This window comes from Sciurus vulgaris (assembly GCF_902686455.1).
Source record: "Sciurus vulgaris genome assembly, chromosome: 9".
Lineage (NCBI taxonomy): Eukaryota > Metazoa > Chordata > Mammalia > Rodentia > Sciuridae > Sciurus > Sciurus vulgaris.
Window position 1 is genome coordinate 75,942,993 of NC_136469.1, and position 22,681 is coordinate 75,965,673.

At 35.7% G+C, this 22,681-nt stretch overlaps 1 protein-coding gene across 1 annotated transcript in view; it reads right to left on the reverse strand.

Moving 5' to 3' along the window:
- Positions 1-1,458: 1,458 nt before the first annotated feature.
- Positions 1,459-22,681, reverse strand: part of CDS1 (CDP-diacylglycerol synthase 1) — a 75,548-nt gene continuing 54,325 nt past the window's right edge. Inside the window, exons 6-13 of the mRNA XM_079153296.1 lie at positions 20,110-20,168; positions 18,017-18,099; positions 16,704-16,791; positions 14,334-14,402; positions 12,053-12,205; positions 10,450-10,569; positions 8,839-8,942; positions 1,459-4,360 (exon numbers count right to left, since the gene is read on the reverse strand). Coding sequence (XP_079009422.1) covers positions 4,231-4,360; positions 8,839-8,942; positions 10,450-10,569; positions 12,053-12,205; positions 14,334-14,402; positions 16,704-16,791; positions 18,017-18,099; positions 20,110-20,168 — 806 coding nt within the window. The 3' untranslated portion in view covers positions 1,459-4,230. The remainder of the gene's footprint in view (positions 4,361-8,838; positions 8,943-10,449; positions 10,570-12,052; positions 12,206-14,333; positions 14,403-16,703; positions 16,792-18,016; positions 18,100-20,109; positions 20,169-22,681) is intronic.

Consider the following 22,681-nt stretch of genomic DNA (forward strand, 5'->3'; position numbering starts at 1 on the left):
ATTAGTAAATCCAATGAAGAATACACTTAATAGATGATTCAACAATGTTCCCCAAACTTACCAGTTTCCTAAGCCCCATCTGAAGTTTAAAATCACATTTGAACAGAAAACCATCTGGAGTCATTAAACTCAAGTAAGAGACACAGTAGAGAGAAGTCATGTCCCATGTGTGTTGCAAATTGACAGCGGTGTGACATTCCATTCTCTCACTACAGAGGACAATAGGATCTTGTTTTAGCCTCCTCCCCATATCCTTTATACCCATTAGGGAACTGGACTAGATTCTCCTGGCTGCTTTTGAAACCCACTTTGACATCATCACAAGTGTTTCATTCATCAACCTTTACTACATGGCCTTTCCTGTTTACTCAGGAAGACAAGAAGTTTCTCCACTTCTCTGCATGGAGACAAGTTTACAGTAGGACATCATCTTGTTTTGGTTAAATGGACTAGACCTGATTTTTATTTGCAGCTACTCAATAGGTTCCCTGGAGTCCCTCCTTGGTGAATAAATTTAAATGTTGTTAAGTTTCAGGAAGGGACAGAGGTCTGACTGTGAAGAAACAGGTTCTGAATGCAGGTTGGATGGCTGTCTCCTGCCTTCCCAAGCTTCTGGGGCTTTATATATCTGTCATCACCCTGGTCACAGTCTATATCATATGGCATCTGCCTCTGTCTCTCTCTGCCTCTGTGAGTAGGCAGATAACTTTTGAAGTTTTGATGTTTTTCCTCCATTCCTGAACGAAGTTTGGAGCACAGATTCCAGGCTGGTTGAAGTGAACTGGTGAGCCGTCCACCAATCAAGAAACACCACCTACTAAGAAAGCCATGGCCAAAGTGGTGGCTCCTTTGTTTGCTCAGTCCTTGCCACTGGAAATGAGCAACAGAAGAGCAGATAGGAAGAAAGAAGGAAACTCAGTATTACTTATCAGCTACTCCAGGCTGGATACAAATCAAGGCACTTTCAAATGTTTTCCTGAGTCCTTAAAACCATCTAATTAGTCCACCATAGAGCTATGCAAAATGTAACTGGGGTCGGGTAGGGGACAGTCCAAGACACGGTGGGAACGTGCACAGTTCTCTTTTAACTCCCAGCCCTTTAGATGATTCAGAAACCTGAGTGCCTACAGCATGCAGATTGTGCTGGACACTAGGAATGCAATGTCCAATCAAAACAGGGCTCACTTGGTCTCCATAAAACTTGAAGTCCCAGATGTTATTCAGAGTCCAAAAACAAGTGTGTAATGACAAACTCTGGCACACAGAAGTTCAGTATCCTTTCAATTAAGAAGACACACAGCTGTCCCATCACCAGAACTGAGTCCTCTCTCCTTGCAGATGTCACTGTAGGTGTGAGTGGTGGAATTATATACATTACTTCTGCACATTGGTGATGACTTTGTGAACATGTTCAATGAAAGAATGTCTCTGCTTCAATGAGAAAACATCACAACAAAGTCAAAATGTGATTTAAGTTTTATTTCCCTATCTCAGTTTCAATAAAAAGATTCAGAGAACTGATTGACAGACATAACTTTCACCTATATACAGTCTATACACACTGTTTATACCTTGTTCTTATTTGTGAACAAGGTGACACTATCTTTGTTCAAACCAAAGTGCAAATGAAGAGATACCATAAATGAAAAGGGGGATGGGGTGGTATTTTTATTCTCAGTCACTGCATATGCACCACCAACCACAAGAGAGAAAGCAGCGAGGAAACATCACATCCCACAGGTGAAAAAGTCAAGCAATGAGTACACTGGATCACCTTCCCCAACAGCCACTTTGGAAAGACTGGCCACCGCTGTGAAAGACGTTCCAAGCCTTCCATTTTTCCGCCACCACATTGCTACGCTGGAATTTAAGCCCTCTTCCCAGTGCAAATACAAAAATGACCAAAGTCAGGGTTTTATGGCAATCTTCTACTAAAATATATTGTATGAATATACATGCTATAAAAGTACACTAAAAAGGTTTATCTTTAGAGCTCTGTTAAAATTAAGGATTTATTTTTTTACATATAGAATAATGTACACCAAAATCTAAACATAAAAGCTTTTACTGTGACCCCAAATATTTCATTTCACACTTTGTTTATAATGATATTGATTTTGTAATACATGTAGTTAGTAATGCTCTCATAATTCTGTCTTGCAATGCCTCATGCCTCATCAAGTACTTCAAATAAAAATGTGGAGAGATTCATGAATCTTCAAGGAGTTTTTACTTGCGCAAACTGTCAAGTTTTCTACGTAAATTCCTATCACAAAATTTTCATTCTATTTTCTAAATTGTGGTATCCTACATTTTTAATGAGCAATATTTGGGGTTGTCAGTGGGGGAAATAAAAGCACAAGATAATGAAAACTGATATGTAGGTGGCCTGATTTTAAAAGTGATCATTCCCTCCTATAATAACCCTTTCAGTGCCAACTCTAGTTTCTGTGGATTTGTGTGACACAATGCTGACTGGACATGTTCAGCAGTGGTGAATCAGCTAAGTGCAGGCCAGATCAAAACCTGAGGGTCTTGGTGCCTACTGCAACTCTATCCTGTTCCGTCCTGTGGTGCACCATGAGGCTGACAGCGATGGCTCACTTGTGGAACCCAGGCATAATTACAGTCTTTTATTGTAGGTATAGCAGTAGCATGGAAATATAAAATAATGGAAATTTGGTTTTCATCTAAACAAAAATATTTACTCTTTTCATTAGCAAAACATTCTTTAAAATATATCTCTTTCTCCCCTTTGAACATCTGACCAGGAGCACTGGGCGGTTTGTGAAGGTTTATTGCTGACAGTTCAATATATTAAATATGGCTGTAGAGAGCACACAGGAATAGGAGCTTATTTGTGTCCACGGATAAGAAACTTACTCTCATTTGTTTACAGTGTCCAGTCCACCAAAGGAAAGGTTTGGCATTTGTGTGCTTTTTTAGTTCTGGTGGTAATCACTTCTGCTTGATTTTCATTCTTACAAGAAAAAACAATCAGTTGATATCTTCGGATTTTATGACATGATGAAAAAGAACAATGCGACAAAGGTCAGCCACCACCAGGGAGTTGGCTTGGGACTGAGTCTTTGGCCTTCTTCTCAGGTAAGTCTCTGAAGGGCTGCACTGGAGATCTAGAGGCAGGCACCCAAATCACAGGATCAGGGCCTTCTACTCTTGCCCTGCTCTGCTTCAGCTCTTGCCCCTACTCATAGTCCCCGAGTGCTGATCTTGCCATGTGCCCAACACTACACACCTTGGTGAAATCAGTTCAAGGGAAACAAGGAAAAGCAGAGGACTCGACTGAGAGGGGGCCCAGGTCATACACACTGTTTTCTGCTGCCTCTTGAACTACAACCCCCATTGAGATCATCTGTGGAGGAGGATCCGAACACTGTGTTCTTCAGGCAAAAATATCCTCTGTTTCTTTGGAAAATTTTTGCAAGGCTGTGTTTTTCCAGACAATTTTATCAGAAGTGGAGTGCTTTCTCTAACATACAAATAATGGCAAAAATTTCATCCTCCCTCTACTGAAGTTTGAACCTACCTAAAAGCAGAATGCTTTCTCCTGGCAAATGAGTACTTCTTTGAAAAGTGGACAATCAGGCTGGAGTGTCACTCAATAGTATAGCACTTGACTAGAATCTAGAATGTGCAAGGCCTGGTTTAATCCCCAGCACCAAAACACAAAAAAAAAAAAAAAAAACAGAGTAAAGAAAAGTAGACAATCATTTCTTCCCCCATCAAACTCAGCCAGCCCTTTAGAAGATACTTCAGACTATGAGAACTGACTTCCCAGTGTGCCTTACAAACAATATTCTGTTAAAATCAAAGAGCAGCTCCAAGTGCAAAAGTAAATATTTGTGCAAAAGATCCCACTGATAGGTGCAATCTTAAGACATCCTCCATTTACTCATTTTATAGTGTTTGACTCTTTAAAATACAAGTCTTTAAATTATGAAACCCAGCAAGTAAGGGAAAGGAAGTTAACATCAGAAAATACATCTTAGAAAAAGTACAGGACATTTTGCTGGCAATTTGCTACTTATTTCATAACTTAGATCAAGTGTTTGTTAAATATTCACAGTAATTTCAGAGAACCAACATTCATGTCTGTGAAACTTCAATCTATTGCATTTTCAACCATTTTTCTGTACAGTTACAAGATTTCATCTCTCAGTGCTTTTCTGCAGAATTCCTTCTTGTCAGTCCTTCCCTCTCTGGATCCAGCTATACCTTCAAGGTGGGCTGTAGGATTCCTTTTTCAATGAGATGAGTCTTCAGAGTTTTATATATATTTAACTGCTGTTCTGGTTGAAGCACCAACAACTGCTGGAGCACTTTGCTGGGATTTGGACCCCTAAAGATAAGGTAGAGAAGACAACGTTTACAGGGCTTTAGTAGAGCTAAGTACTCCCACATACCCACAATATAAGATAATCCACTCCTTACAGAGTAAGTAGAGTAGCAATCTTTACAGAACTGAAGCAGCTCTTTTATTTCAGTTTAATGTCAAAATGTCTGTGTCAAGGGGAGGGAAAAAAAATAAGACCTAGTCTTCTTTGAGAAGTATAGAGTCTAAATATGGAAAGAATGCACAAATACAAAACTCAAGATGATATAAGGCAATTTAAGTATGAACACCTAGAATCTATAAAAATTCTCTAAAGGGCAACCTGATTTAAGAGGTGGGGATAGATAACAAATCCTAACACTAAACAAGACACAAAAACAATTTTGTAAGGAGGAACCTGGTAGACCAAGGGTAAACCAAAAAGAGGGCATAAAGATGTAATTTAAATTTTTAGCTTCAAAGAACTTCCAGACAGTAAAAGCTACTTTGATGAAGAAATATCCCCGGGGAACTACGGATATTCAAGAGACAGAACCCAAATGTCCTGTGCACAGCACCAAAGTCCCTACCCGGAGCCTTAGTTCAAAGAAAGGCTGAGGCAAAGTCCAATGTGGCAAGCAAAATTAAAGTGTTATCTGATCTATGGGAAAGGAGGTCGGGAAGGAGAAGAGCCCCGCCCCGCTCACCCACCACCCACCATACTCCCTGTGGGGAGGAAAGGAGCCAAGGAACTGCCAGGGGAATGTCACCACACAGAGCCCTGCTCTGCAACATATACACACAGCCAATGCAGCACTCCCTGTCCAAGGGGCTCCCTTCTGGGTGAACTCTTCTGAGCTCCTGGCTCCAGCCCTCTGCTGGCCTCTTCTGTGGTGCACTTGGGGTAAGATGATTCAGGACAGAACTCTGAACTTGTGACCTTTCTGGGACACTACTGTGGTCACGGGATTGAGATCTGCCACTGACTGGACTTTAGAATTCAATCCATTTATAAACTAGACATCACCTATGTTCTAAAACACTAGTCAGTCAGGAATGAATCTAATTCAAATTTTAATGTGTTGCTTTTTGTTTGTTTTTTGGCGCCTTTCACTGTCCACTTGAAGAGGAAATGGAGAATATAGCTTACTTTTTCTGGAGAGTTCTAAGGAAAATCAAATTAGAAAAAGCAAGACCAAGTAATAGATGGGGGATGGGACCAAATTCTGAGACATTTACGTGGGTAAATAAATTTGTAATTTATAATAATAACTGTTTAAATAGAGTTTAAGGAAGTAGAAATCCCAGCAATAAAGAAATATCTGCTATACAGTACTATTGCTAGGAGGATGAGTAGAGGAAATGTTAGTCTGGCAATCTTTGATATAAAAAAGTGCACAACAGCCCAGATCGGCCATCCCATGGGTCACCTTCTTGCACGTGGCTCAGCTCATCTGCCAAAGCTCTGTGGCCAAATGCCTCTCAAAGCCAGGTGGTTCAAGTCAAGACATACGCTGGCTTATTATATTTCTTCAAAAGATTTAGTAGCTGCATAGCACACACCCGGAGTAGGGCCCACAGAGAAAAGGAAGGCTATTTTATTTCAGTGAGTTCAGCTAAATGCTAACCCCTGCCTGCAGGTGCTCCAGCCAGTTGCATCCTGGCACCATCGCTGCATCTCTAATTGTCTAAATATTTACTTTCGGATGGTGGACAACATGGCTCAGTGTGACTTCTCTCTACTGAAAGAAGAGCACATTTTTCTTATAGAGTATGAGTTAATGCCCTATAAAGCTGCAACTTTCTGAAAATAAGGAAGCCTAAGAATTTTACCACTAATGCCTAATATTCAAATATATTAGCAAAAAGATATCATGCAAACAGGTTAAATACTCCAATTAAAAAGACAAAGATTGTCAACTTGGTTACAAAAAGAAATAAATTTAAAAAAACTTAAAACTGATCCAAACAAAAAAAATTCAGCCAAAAATTAGAAAAAAAGAGAAACCACTAAAAATAAGGATAAAAGGGTGCTGAAAATAAAAGGATAGAAAAAGAAATACCATGCGAACCCAAAAAATAGGCAACCCAAGAGCTGCTGTGGTTATTCTAATATTCAACAAATAGGCATTAAGGCAAGTAGTGAAGATGGGCATTATATAACGACAGAGGATCAATTCAATCCTAAATATGACAATCCTAAATTTCTATATATACAAGCTCAAAATACATAATGCAAAAACTGACAGAATTAGAAAGAGGCATAGATAAACTTGTAATCCCAGCACATTTTAACAAAGCTCTGTTAGTAACTGATAGAATAAGCTGCCCCCAAAATTAGAGAGTAAAATATTCGTACAGATTTAATTAAACTTCACCTAACCTATGCAAAATTACATTCAGAACCTGCAAAACTTACATGTTCATGTATGAATAGAACACAAACTAGAGTAGATGAAATGCTATATGGTCATAAAGCAAGTTTCAAAAAATAAACACTGAAATCATTGAGAATGTGTTTTCTGACCACAGTGGAATTAAGGTAAACATCAATAAAGGAAGAAAAATGAGAAAATGTTCATTTGTTTGGAAACCAACCAATACACTTCTAAATAACCATGTACCAAAGAAAATATTAATGCTGGAAAAGAGAAAATATTCATAACTGAATTTTTTAAATGGACACAATGCCTTTATTTTATTTATTTTTATGTGGTGCTGAGGCTCAAACTCAATGCCTCACACGTTAGTCAAGCACTCTGCCACTGAGCTACAGCCCCAGACCCTCATAACTGAATTGTGAAAATACAAATGTCATAACTTATAGGACGGAGAGAAAGAAAAGGCAGCTTACAGTCTTAAATGGCTGTATTAGACCAGAAGCCTAAAAAAATTGAAAAGTAAGGCTTTATCTTAAGAAGCTAAAAAAGAACAGCAATGAACCTAAAAAAAAGATAAAGGAATGAAAAATCAAAGTGTAAATCCATGAAGTACAAAACAAATATATTATGAAAAAAATTAACAAAGCCAGAAGTTGATTCTTTGAAAAGAGTAATGAAGTTGCTAAAATCCCAGTCAGGCTTATTTTACTGAGTATGATATTCTCCAGCTCCATCCATTTACCAGCAAATGCCATAATTTCATTCTTCTTTAAGACTGAGTAATATTCTATTTTGTATATATACCAGATTTTCTTTATCCACTCATCTGTTGAAGGGCACCTGGCCAATTCCAAAGAATCAAAGGCCAAATTTTTTCTCTGATATGTGGATACTAATTCACAATAAGTGGGGGTATTGGGAAGAACAGAGGTACTTTGGATTAGACAGAGGCAAGTGAAGGGAAGGAGGGGTGTGGGAGTAGGAATAAGAATAGAATGAATTGGACATTATGACCCTATGTGCACATATGATTACATGACCAGTGTAATACTACATCTTGTAGAACCAGAAGAATGAGAAGTTATATCCATTTACGTATGATGTGTCAAAATGCATTCTATTGTCATGTATAACTAATTAGAACAAATTTTTTTAAATGCTAAAAAAAATCCTAGTAAGGCTGCAACATTACCCATTCACCTAACCCCCCGCCCTGTAAAAAAGAAAGTTAATACAAAAGTTCTTACAGGAGGTAAGAAATATATCTTTTTATATATTTGAAAAATGTACTCAGGGATCTCTATGAGATTTCCTCTAAACAATTTTGTAAAGGACACCCATGTTATCTGTGACTCAGGTAACATCAGTTAAGTGTTACCCAGCAGAGACCACGAAAAATAAAGTTAACGTGTGGTGGATGCAGTTAGCCTTCACACCCCAAACTGGCACATAAGGGCAAATTCAAACATTAAGGTTTAATAACAAGAATAAATTGCACTATATAAAATAGCAACATCCATCCACCAACCCCTGGAACAGCTGTTCTGGTTTTTTTCCATACTTACAACACCTAACAAGCTGTATTTACTTATTGTCCATCTCTTGACCCTCCTCTCTCCAAACTCCCAAGAGAAAGCTCTGAGAACAACCACTGGGTTTGGATTTTTCCTCTGCTACATCCATGTCTAGAATATTCTATAACATATAACAGACACTCAAGTAATAATCAGTGACCTGAATGAATTATGTTCTCCTCCTTTTTAACTCTTGGTATTCATAACCATCGCAAAGCCCACAGTTAAGAAATTAAATCTCCCGATGTTCCAAATTCAATACCAACCACATTAACCGGACCTTTACATTATTTCTGCAATCCCACAGTGCTGGGGACTCGAACCCGGGTGGATCTTTACATTATTTTTTTTGTTTTAGCTTGCTCAAATATATGTAAAACATGACAATTTAAGCATACTCCTCAGAGCTACTGCTCTAGAGGCCACCATTCACTTTGATATGACAGATTATCAATGACAGAAAAAGTTAACTCATTCAAACTAATGTAATGTTCATGAAAACGAAAACTCAAAAGAATCAAGTAATGGAAAGTTTAAAATGTAAAAGTACCTTATAAAACTCGTGATGTACACATGCACAAAAGTGGCCATCAAATACTGACAATCAAATCTGTCCATTATCCCACCATGTCCAGGAATGGTATTTGCAAAATCCTTTAGAAACAAACAAATACATTAACAAATTTGGGAAAAAAAGTATAAAATTCTTATCTGTAAATGTATTTATGGCATCATAGTCTAAAAAGAAAACACTATTAAATTTTCTCACTAATTACAAATTTATTATGCTACTTCCAACAGATTAAAACTGTACCTTTCAAATATGTGCTCATTTTAGAATAATTACTGAATTGACCCAAAGCCTTGAAATAACACTAATTAATCATTAATTAAATCTAGCACTAACTTTTTTTCACTGATGAAACTTTTTCTAAATAAAAATTTTATCAGCTATTACTAATCTAATTTCCTTCTGTTTAGCGAGAAGCAATTTGGGAAATATTTTAATGTGGTTGACAGATGAACAACTGGTTCTAACTCATATTTATTCTAATAGTTCTTATTCTGAAATAAACATTTTACTCCTATGATAAATATTTCTTCTTTTTAATGTTGGGATAAAAAGAAAATCGAAGCAGCTGGCTTGTTTGGGACACGTTAGTTAGTCCATTAAATGGCCAAATTGAGTGGATGTGTAGTAAGCCTTTGCAAAGTGACTTGTTTGAGCACCCAGGAAATGGAAATAACTGTCGTTCTAGCTCACTCTAGCAACCTAAAAACATACAAATGCCAACCACAATACCTTCATTTCAGACATGCAAAAAGAATCTCACCCTTCGACAAGACCCTTGGACTGGAGAAGATTAAAACAAATACCATTTTAAATACAACATTTACCTGTTTAAAACAATTGTTGAAGAACTCTTCAGTTAATTTTTGCCAACCTACTTCCTTCCTCCTCTTCCCTACCCAGTGAAGCATAAGGGAGGCACAGCAACCCAACCCTACTCTGTGGATTGTCAGCAGCCTTTGCAAGATACTCATCCTGTGTGGCTGCCTTAGATTTCTCTGCAAGATTTATTCTCCTTCTCTACTCTGATTCATCCCACTTTCAACACCTACTCACTAACCTCTAATGGCACACATTCCACCTTGACTTAGTGAAGCCACATGAAGGAGACCACAACAGTGTCACTTACTGATGATCTATCTTAATCAAACACAGGTGATTTTAAGTATCTGGAGCAGGGTGAGCAAACTAGGTCCCACAGAACAAATTCATGATAGTTACATATCTAACAGCTCTTCTGCATATTCATTCAAAAGTGAGGCTAATAAAACACTAAACTTCAGGCAACTGATGGCTAGATTTTTGGATGAACACTTGGAAGAATAAGATTCTGTGCTTATACCAACATTAAAGGAACATGCTATTTTTGTAAGAGGCTGACATGATACTTAAAAATACACTAACAAGGCATGGCCAAAACCTAACAAAAAGAACACACTCAGACCAGTCAGGCAGCATTTTTGTGAAGTTAAAACAAATTAGAGGTATGAATTTTTGCCTAAGGGCTTAATGTAGACCTATAGGAGACCAAATTCTAACCAAGATACAGTCTCTAATTATGTTCACTAATAACAGAATCTAAACACATACCTTGATTTTGAAAGCTCTTTTGAATCCACTGGCAAAAAAGCCTCCAAATGGGCCAATTAAAGATGCAAATGTAGAAAGAGCAATGCTGTGTATCTGGAAAGGATATAAGCTCACTGTTTCCTAAAGAGGAAAAAGAGGGGAGGAAGGGGATATTGGGAATAAATGCATCTGTATTTGAGCATGCCACCTAATCTAGGAACCATGACATAAACACTAACTCAAAGCATATGCCACATCTTTGATAATTTTAAAATCTTCACAGATCTTGGGAAAAAAACATCGTAAGCTCTCTGTCCTGTTGTCAAATCAGTCAGCACCTCTATTTTCTCAGCAAGCACACTGCCAGGCACCTGCACACCAAATCTTGCAACTGGTGCAAAACCTTCTGTTTCATCCAAGAACTTTGGCAACAGGTTGCAGGGTACACAGCTTCAATTATGTTTATATTTGTTTTGTTTTGTCACCAATAATACTTTATTTCTGTTATTATAAAATTTATTTTAATTTTTTACTTTATTTTGCTTAAACTTCATATGATGAAATAAGGGGAAAATTGGCTCTTTCTCTTAAAACTAAGTATGCTGCTAAGAAAACACACAAAAATAAGTTACTTAAAGAACTGCCAAAATGAGCTTCAACAAGACAGTTACAATTACAAAAGATTTAGGAAGATGATCATAAAACCAGAATCCTGCAGTCATTATTTTCTAAACTCACAGCTTTTGCCTCCCTAAAGGGAACTACAAATTGTAGAGAAAATAATAAAGGGCATAGTATGAGAAAGATGTCTGATAACATGAAGTTTTGGTCCTGTTCTGAAAGCAATGATCTTGCATGGAACCAAAGACTGATAGCATTAAATGCTTTTACAGCAGGTAACAGAAGGCTTGGACATTGAAAAACTTCTTGGGATTCATGTGTTGAGCACTTGAAATATCTGTTGGTTAATCTACTACTAAAAAATTATGAATTTTAGTTAAAAACAAAATAATCCAGACACGCACATGCACATGTGCACACATACCATCATTGGAGCCCCCATTTTAGCTGATGACACATGAATCCTGAGGAGAGACCAGGTGGGCTCTCCTGGAGAGCATGTCAACATCCTTCCATGTGACACTTCACAGATGCTTTAAATAGCAGCAATGTGCTTTTGGAAGGAAAACTAATTTTTAGGAGAAGCTTTCTATACTACTAAATGTCCTCTAAAAATCCAGGGCTCTTTTGACTGAGAATTTTAATTGAGTTTTAAATTGAGTTAATTCATACTAGTAACATGTAAAACTCATTCTAATTCATTTGATTTGTAAAAATCTATCAAATATTTTAAAATATTTTAAAAACACAAATGAATTACCATGAGTAACTAAATCATAAAGTAAATAACTTCCTAGTACTCAATTTGCAATATTAATTCATTTGGTTTGTAAAAACCACGAGAATATATTGATTTTAATCAGACATGAAAAGCATTTCTACATCACAAACTTAATTATGCCTAAAATTGGTTCCTATAAAAATCTGAATCTCACTTTTAGAGGAAGCTTACTTTTTGAAAGACAGGACCCCCAACCATGTGATGTTGAACCTTTACTTTTACCTGTCTCAATACTGCCTGTAAGAAGGGAGGAAGTGAGTAACTCTGAAGCTGGAAAAGTTCTGTGGGCTCACATTCTGTGACGAAGGAGTTGACATCGCTTCGGTATTCCACTGGGCACACAAAGTACTGGTATTTGGACAATACATAGGCAGCCTGAATAACAAAGAATTCATGAAACACTGCCTGGGTAGAGATAAATAGATAGATATAGATACACACACACAATGCCAGAATTTCTCTGTATTAACTATCTGCTATGTTTTTTTGTTGTTGTTGTTTTGCAGTGATGGAGATCAAACTCAGGACATGGCAGGTGCTAGGCAAATGTTCTACCATTGAGCTATATACCTAACCCCTCTGCTATGTATTTTTAAAGTCTGAAGGTCATAATTTCCCAGCAAAAATCTTGGAAGACCTTTATAAAACGAAATAGTTTCTCAAAGCATTGAGATCTCTATATGATCACACAAAGGGCGGGGGTGTGATGGGAAAGGATAAGGTGGGGTAGTAAAGAAGAGAAAGAAAAGCTGATTCGAACACTTAGGAAAGCATTATAGGAAAATCTTACTTTTTAAAAGTACTTATATTTAATCTTAGAAGAAAGAAGATATAAAAGACTGACTTCAGTATATAAGAAGAGTAAAGGACTGATGTTTGTTGTACACAGTTTATATGAATTTTATCAATTAATACTCAACCAGTAATTCAAAACTACTAAGGAAACTTTACCAAATAATATAGTGAAAAGTCTCACTGTTCTTCACCAACCCAGAAAACTTTAACTTAATTGTTCTTTCCCTGGCCACAACACTGCAATTTTTAAAATTAGTTGTCCTTAGCCATGGAAGTGAAATATACATAAAATAAAACATCCTATTATAAATTTTAATTGCTAGATAACAGTTTATTCTCTTTTTCATTTCTCTTACAGCCACTTGCCCCATTATATTACTTAAGAATAGTATATCAGAAATTCAAGTTTGATACTAGGAACAGATTAAATTGATTTTGCTTCCAGTTTCCTCAAAACCATTGGGGTAAAACATATATATAATTTCCAATTATTATTTTGTCATATGTTACATTCTTGTGGAGCATCTTTATTTTCTTCCAATGATATGAGGTATTCCTATTGTGTAATTTTAATAATACCAATACTTACAGTTACCTAAAGTTTTGATTATTCTTGTTTTTTGACAGATAAACACTAGATGGGATTGGATCCTTTTTCTTTATTACATTTATCAGTTATTACCTCATCAATATAATATATAAAAACTTTAGAATAGTTTTATCAAATCCTGTTGGCATTTTTTAAAAATTTGAGTCAGGCTCTCAGTAACTTGCTGAGGCCAGCCTTGAAATTGCAATGTTCCTGCCTCAGCCTTCCAAGCAATTACAACACCCAGATTCTATGAGAATTTTCAGTGAGAATGAACTAAACTTATAAATTAAACAGAATTATGGTGGTTTTCCCATCCAGAATAATGGCACATTTCCATTTATTTGTATATTTACTCTGTCTTGAAGTTTCACGTTGTTACTAGTTACTCCATATTTGGATCGCTAATATTTTATATTAATGACAACTATCAGAGACTAGACTCTTAAAAATTTAAACTTCCTAATAATAACTTTTTGTATGTTTATTTTATATCTAACCATTTTATTGCAACTTTATTAATTCTCACTAGTCACTTTTAAATAAAAACCTAAATTCAAAATTATAAATTAATTTTTAAACATGAAAAATACCCATTATCCATGGCTAAAAGTTAACATTAATTATTCATAAAGTACTTTTTCTGTAACTTAGGCTTACAGCAGGAACCACCCACTGAGCCAACTGACCAGCATGTATTAACAAGACAGAGCTCTCCAATATCATTTGCATTCAATGTCGTTACTCAAAAATTACATATCCCAGCACCTTCATTCCCTCATCAAGCAGAACAGCCATTAGAGAATACTAAAACACAGCAGCACAACTGTGGATGTTATATTTGGCTAAACACAGAACCACCTTGTGGAAGTTAATCATTCTGGGATAAGTCTGGAACATAGAATTTTGTTTGGGACAGCTTTTGTTTAAGGTCTGGAGGGGATTCTGATATGCAGCCAGGATAACAGATACTTGGGTACAGTATTGGTTCTGTTTAGGTTTCAATAAGCATATTATTAACATTTAGTGGTTTAATTTTTTTAGGTTAAAAATGGACTAATAAACTCAGCACAGTTTTTCACAAAATATAAGTAAAATAAAAGTCCTAGTGAAACTCACAATGAATCCAAACACGACTGTAGAAAAGAAACCGCCAATGAATCCTTCCCAAGTCTTTTTAGGAGACAACTAAAAAAGGCCAAATAAAATTTAAAAGTTACTGCATCACAAAACACAATGGACACACAAACTCTGTTCAAGGCATTCCCTCAATATCTGCACATCTATATTTCCTTTATTCTTAATGGAATGGTTTTAAACTCTTTTTCCTTCATTCTACAATCCTGACTTACTTGTGCAAATGTTTTAATTAGCACTTAACACATAGTAGGCCCTCAAAGGTGTAACACACCATGAATATCTGTTTCTGTTAAACAGCCTCAAGTTATTTGCTTTTTCCCCTTCTCAAAGAGCTATAAACTCCATATTGAAATAACTGTCCTATGACTTTCACGTTTCTCTTGGAATAAGAATGACACATATGCATTCTAAGTACACACTCAGTCAGACCTGTTGACCTGCTACCGGCCAAAACAGAATGAGTACAATGAAACAAGGACATTGTAGCACACCAGATTTTCATATATTTCTAAAATGCAATACACACAACATACTTCTTTCTGAGATAGTAAAATAATCCATGGCCCAAAATACTGCATTTGTTCCCCAAAGTATGTGCATATCCTCCTCCCTTTTTTCACAATCTCTATTCCAGAAAGAAAGGAATATGTTATGCTTCTAAGAATAGACACTGCTTGTTCCAGAGCTGGGCTACTGTGTTCCTAGTCAATGGGGCATTCAGAGAGAGAAATCCAGAGGAAAGTCTGGAATTTGGTGATGCAGAGGCAGGAGAAACACACTGAAGAGTGGATGGCACATTATATTGCCCAAAGGTAATATAAGATATAAGATAATATAAGATAAGGGCTACACAGTGCCGGGATTTTATCATCAAAAGATCACTGATGGTCTTTGTGATGATAATTTCTTTAGAACAACAGGAACAGAAGCCAAATATCAGAGGGAAATTAATGAGGTTAGAAACAAGTTACAGGTTAAAAATACACAAGCTCTTTACAGACCTCTTGTCTTGTTGTTTATAAAGGCCAAAATGAAAATGGGTGGCAGAAATGGTTTTATGACAAATCTGGTAAAAATTCTGCCTTAGAAAAGGGGTAGATAGAGCTTCTTAGATTAAGTGCCTGTGTTAAAGATAACTTACCAAATCAAGTTGACTCATTATCATGTCAATTTAAAGGTCAATTGCTCAGTCACCTGGGTATATTATACTGCTAATCCATTCTGATAAAATATGTTTCATATTGGTCAGTGAGATTCTTCTACAGCTCTGATAGTCTTTCAGAAGGCTTACTAATCCAAAAATAGCCTATGTGGACATCTTGAATATTTATATTCCTGTTCTTGTGCTGCAGCAGCTTTAAGGACATTTTAAAGATGCCTATTTTACCTGGCTGTGTCCCTACGGCTCAGCCTGATCTCTGACTGCACTCCTATAGTGGGAACAGTCTATGCGAGTTTTCTAATGGGTATTCCTCCAGGAACACTATGGCTTCCCTTACCTCACTCTGAATAAATATAAGGTTTTATACCTGAACAACAGTTTCATTCACTCCAAAACTGACCTTTAATATCAAAGTAGTCAATTAATATATTTGTGGGAATATCATTGAACACTTTGCCCCATTTGCCAACTGAGTGAATTCTATCTGAAGCCCTGACATGAAAAGTTCCTTTTCTAAATAAAGAAATCAGTTCTAGAAAATGGTTTCATTTGCATGAAAAATTGGTTTGTTTCTTTCTTCCCCATTGGTTAATGGAAATTGGTTAATTTCTTTCTTTGCCTCCACTGCCCATGAACAGATCCAAATCTAAGGCAAAACATCACGACTGTTCCTGTGTATTTTTCTTTCTCTTGTCTTAACCTTTTATAATTACTTGTATCAATTTTTTTTTTTTAAGTAGAGCCCCAAATCCTTTTGTGAAATGCATTGGATGTAAAAATCTTACGAATGGGTAAGAACATATGAAGATGATGAAATTTTCTCTTTCAGGAAGTTTGATAAAGGAGATAACATTGGGAGATAACCTGGGGGAGACTATGGGCTGCTGGGGAGTAGGCTACAGAACTGCACCAACAACTGCAGGAAAGGAACCAGCAGAAAGATGGGATGATAGAGAATACCTGGTAGGGTCTAGCCCTTACTGAGGTTTTAAAAGGGTAGCTGGTGAAGAACCCAGATGGAATTAGTGGGAAATTTAGCTAACGGTCCCTTCACTGCAGCTGCTAGTTGCAGCTAAGGAAAATCAGGGTACTGCAGAAATCAAAACTTGTACAATAGCACCATCATGTTGGAAATGGTTCCCAGTGGCTAATATAAAAATGGCTTGCTTGTAACATTTTTCTATTACCTTAATTAAAGGAGTTCGTCCAAAAAAAAATCCAAAAAGGTAAGCAGTAATGTCATTGCAGATAACACTTGATATTGGAACAAGGAACCTTTAAAGAAAAAAAAGTCAGCAGAAAAAAGTTCTTATGATTAAATAGCAAATACTCATATAAGTTATGACTCATAATGAACCAATGTAATAACTCTTTGGATTACACAGTGGCCTAGCTCAGAATATAACACTTGACAAAAACATTAGTACAAGCAATAAATATCAACCAAATTTGCCCATTTAGCAATTAAGCAGAGCATAATCTATAAATAAACTAACATAGTAAGAGAATCTTACTAAGAAAAATATTAAGTAATCAATTTCTATAGATAGGGACACAAATTCTACTTTTATAAGAAACAAGTTACAAACAAATTTAATTTAAGAAAAGCAGTCTTTAAAAATGGAAATGAGTCACTTGTTTAGACAGAGTACAATCTGCTTAATCTATATCAAGCCCTTAATGCAAATTATCTTTCAGGAACAATTATTAATTTTAATTCTTTTTATCTTAGCCTACAATTGAATTAAACCCTACTAAATGGACAGAACTGTAACTGTTCCCCCCCAGTAAAAGTTTTTATATGACAATTTTAAAATAAATGATTTCAAGGGTTTATAACACACATGCACATATACATATCTTAGTAAAAAGCATGATGCTTTCAAGGGAGTAAAATTTATCTTGGAAAAAACCAACAACTAAAAGATTTTAATTAATTTGTTTAAAACAAATCAGTATTAGACAAAAGTCTGGGAGAAATAGACTTTTTTGAATAGTCTTAAGCTTTTTCTCCATTCCAGTTGATTTTTAGTTAATAAAAATACTTTCTAAATCAGCAAGTCACTGCTATACAGCTAGCAATTTCATTCATCTGGAATCTGGAAACCTACTTCCATGTAAAGAAAACCTACCCAGCTTTGCTTCCACCCAGAGAATATGCATTTCCAGCACAGTGTGCTGACAGGCAAACTTTCATATTCTTTTTGCATTCTATGTAAATAATAAACTGTTAAAAGTCTATCCTATGTAAAAGATCACATTACAATCAATTTGCATCTGAAGATGTAATTTGGAAGGTTTTTATGAAGGCTTTCTGCATTATATTTGGAACTTTAAGAAAGGTTTCCACTGTGTCTTCAACTGACAGAGTAGGCAACACTCTAATTTTTAATGGAATAGAGGAACAATCGATAGTACATTTTAGTAGACATCACTTAATGTTAAAGAGTTTCAAAGAAGTTAGATATAAATACAATACAGCATAATACTATTCCCTTACCATATCATGCCTTCAAACAGATTTTGGATGACAAGATGTGACTGAGTAACAGTTATCAGTAAAGTGACATGAGTCCATGCGAACTGTTAATAGCCCAACAACACAAAAATTAGCGAACACAACTGATCAGTGCAGCCAAGGAAGCAAGAGCAATTTGAAATACAAATTTCTGCCATAACTCTTGGTCAAAATTTGTAAAAAAAAGGTCATACAAAATAAATGCAGTTAGTAAATTATATTCATTATATTGCCTATTACAATCTTAAAATGATGAAAACATTTAAAGGTAATCTTAATTTTATACAAATTGGAATGCCAATACAGTGAGATATATTACTAAATTTAAAAAAACACATAAAAAAAACCCATAATACTGAGTCACATGATTTAAATAATATTGAGAAATATGCAATAAGGCTGTGGCATTTAGAGAAGAACATTTTATCTCAGCTGCACTCTACAGTGATGAAAATTTTTGAAAAATTTTCCTTACAGTTTTTCATGGTAACTTTAAAGCTGTTTCTAACTTCAAATGATTCTAAAACCAGCAGGATTCAATTGCCCTTAAATTCCACCTTTTGAGATATAAAAGTTGATATCCTCACAGGTCTGTTCTATGGCAGTATTTAATTTCAAATTTTCAAAAGCCTCTCTGTTTCATCCTTCTGGCCTGAGAGGTGGCTATTTTAGTGACTTTTGGCACAATTGCTGTGAGAAGAATATGAACGAAGACAGGCTAACATTTCTATGTACCATAAACATTGTAATTTTAACTGGACTTCATGACTTTTCAAAATAACTGGAATTATGATTTATTCTTAACAAACCCAGTTCTCATTTTAGAAAACAGTATTTTATATTTATTGTTTTGCTTTATTCTATTTTTAATCTGCTTGAGACCCAATTCTTTTATACTAGTTGCTTCAAAATGAATAACTAATTTTTATTTTCCCCCAAAAGGTATCATTTATGCAGTGGTCTCTCCATATCCATGTCTTCCATCTGTGGGTTCAACCAATCACAGACTGAAAATATTTGGTGGGAAAAAACTGCATCTGTACTGAACATGTACAAACTTATTTTTCCTGTCATTATTACCTAAATAATGGAATACAACAACTACTTACACTGTGTTGGGTATTATATATAATCTAGAGGCTATTTAAAACATTTGGGAGGATGAGTGCGAGTTCTATGAAAATACTATGTCATTTTATATAAGGCCCTTGAGTATGCATGGATTTTGGCATCCTGGAGGTCCTGGAACCAATTCCCTGAGGATACCAAGGAAGGACTATTTTTCACAGGAGAGTCTGTTATTTCTAATTTGTCTGTATTGTTTGCAGATTTTCACTAGAATTTTACCCTTCAGATCCCCTTAAATTAGGTAAGAAATATTACAATTTCTTAGCGATATTAGCAGAATATCTTGAAGGAGAAAAGCAAAGCACAAAAATGAAATATAACTCACACCTAAAATGAGCCTTACTAATACATGAATTCACAGATCTAAACACTACATCATGTTTTAGTGTTATAATTAGCTACATTTTTAAGGAAATGAAAAGTTCATCATGGAAAGTGACAAATTTCATAAAACATAGACTTTAATTTACTGAATACCTTATGCCAAAAAGAATTTTGCAATTCTATCATTAACCATAACTACCAGAAAAATAAATGCTCTGCTCCCTTTATGCTCACTTTAACAGCAAGTAAACAAAGATAATTTCTACAAAACAATATGGTAGATGCTTCCCAGACTTAGCAACCATCCGAGCGTCTATGAAAACTCTCCAAATTTCCACATACTTAGGGGATTCAAATACTTTATTTAGTCTGTAAAAATATTTAGAAAAAGTTTTTAGTAAATTTTTAGAACTGTTAAAAACTTTAATTCCTCAAATACTTGTCAATTTCACTTTTTAAATGAATTTCACCTTTTAAACTTAATAGTCATCCATGGACATATTCATGACATTCAAGCAAGACTTCAACTAGCAGGTTATTTACTCACTACAGAAAAAAATATACAGAGAGAGGTAAAGTTTTTAATTACACATGGTGACTACAGAATAATGGTTAATACACACCATATAAAACTGCAGACGATAATGTTTCTTCACCAAGCTCAGTACAAACATGCAGAAACCTGTTCAAGAACAAAAAACATGTGCTTGCTGTACAATTTGGTACAAAGCGTAAGATTCCCTGAGCCCAAATAAACCAATTTCCTACATCACATCCAGGCATATTTTAGTCACTTACTCATATGCCATCTTTCCTACTATCTTATATTAAGCATTTTAAATAAGTTTCCTGAGGAAAACAATCTTGCAATCTCCAAAGTGCCTAATATATTCCATGGCACAAATTTAACAGACATCTTCTCTTGTATTAATTAAATAAATTACTCCCTTGTTAATATGTGGATATAAAAACAACTGAATTTCAGTTAAATAAAATTGGTTATGTCAATTCATCAAGTGGGCTGGGGGTGTAGCTCAGTGGTAGAGATCTTGCCCAGCTTGTAAGATCTTGCCCTGAGTTCCATCACAACAAAAAGTAAGTTCTTCAAGAGTATGCACAGAATGTTTTCAATCACTATACAATAGTCAATTAATAATAACTATCATGGCAGCTAATATCTACTGAACACATTAGGTTCCAGGCTCTTGTCTAAGCATTTTACACATATTAGCTCATTTAATTCTTCCCCTATTTCTATGATATAGGATCATCTCCATTTTATAGATGAAGAAAAATACACAAAAGGTTTTGTTAATATACTGAGGCTCGCAGAGCTAGAATAATACTCAGATCTTACTGAGGGTCAAGACTCATATGGGTCCACAAAAACCCATATCAGCAAGAGTCAGGTGAAGAGTAACTTGAAATTTCTCAGAACCATATTATAATGATTATAATGAAATATAGTATTTTTAATAATTCCAAGATTTCTCACTAGTATTTGGGTTTATACTTCTATCCCAATAATTTTTTACACAATAAAACATACTAAAAAATCTTAATTAATCTAAAAATCACTTAAGTGAAATCTAATAATCAAATACTAAAACGAGAAGCAATATGAAGTACTTTTTGCCCCATATGCCAGTAAACTTCTAAAGATATGTAGATATGCTTTTTTCACAGAGGTGGATACTGAAAAAAAACACATAAACTGAGTCTGATTTCAGATGAACAGCCAGGTATTCTGTAACATCTTTGGAATAGGTTCCCTGAGAGAGAAAATGAATAACCAACTATCTATTCTATATAAAGTAAAACCCTGGCCTTTGAAAATCAGTATTCACTTATCAAGGCAATAGTATGCACTAGAGTAAGCAAGGATGCTGCTGTTCTCAATGGAGGAAAGAACCAAACAGTGGGTAACTTGGATCAGACTGAATTTAAATGTGTAAGTGTGTAAAGGAGGGTGCCAAAGGAAGCAGGTAGGTTCCCACCTCCTATTTGTCATCTATAGAGTAATTTAACTAAACTGCAAAAGTAACAAATATTTTTCGAGTGGAAACATAAGTGAAAGTCATTATGCTATCTGAGAGACAAAGAATGGGGAGGGGGCCAAAACTGGAATTTGTGGCATAGCAGTTGCCAACCATATAAAAGACTCCTTTTAATATCATTGTTTTAAAGTTTTTCTTCCGTAGCAGGTAGATTTGTCAAGCAGCTGAAGTAATAATGTAATTTCTATGCTGATTTATGTCAACTGATCCGTGGCTGAAGCTGAATGTAGACTGGACTTGGTGCAAAGGCTGACCGGGGAAAGGGAAAAGCTGAGACATGGGACATGCAGCTGGAACCTCCTTTAGTGTCTAACAGAGCCCTTAACTCTCCCAGGACATCCTTGGGAGCTTTTGAATTTCATTAACTGTGATTTATCTCCTCACAAATATAACTCCATAATACATGGATTTTTTTCTTTCTTGAAATTATGTAGTATTATTCACCCTTAAGCATTTCTTCAAACAAAATTACCAGCAGAATCATGCAATATTTTCCTAATGGACACTTTAAACAGTCTTAGAAACTTAACTCTTACTTGATCCAGTTTCCCTTAAAGGATATAATTAGCTGATTACTAGATAGATTAAGATCATATACTTCTCTGACTCAAGCCTAGGAGATATAAAGTGTTTCCCTAACATACCTAAAGCTAAATATTTTTTTTAGGAAAAACATGCTTTTGCTCTTCCAACTCCTCGAAGAAACAGATGTGGTATGGTATCTGCTCATCCTCACTGGGCATCACTGCCTGCATGGGAATGTAAGTGGAGCTGGCCACTGTCACTGAGGTTTTGAGGAGGAGAAAGCCAAAAGTTCATCTATTTAACTGGTTCTAAAGAAAAAAAAAAAAAAAAAAAGAGGATGAGAAGATGGAGGTGTAGGGGTGGCTGATTTCCAAGCCGCCTGATGGCGTGAAACCAGGAAAGTGGATAAACAGTTTCTCAGTGAGGTGGATGAGCTACACTATACCCTCATGCAGGAAAGACACTCCATGTCTACTTGTGCCTAAGAGGCGACCTGGCAGGGGCCCTCCACGTGACCCAGACTGTGCCTAGGAACCCAGGAGAAATTCAGGCAGAGAGAGTGTTTTATCCAGGGGAATGTGGGCATTTAGACCTTGAGAGAACCGAGGTCCCT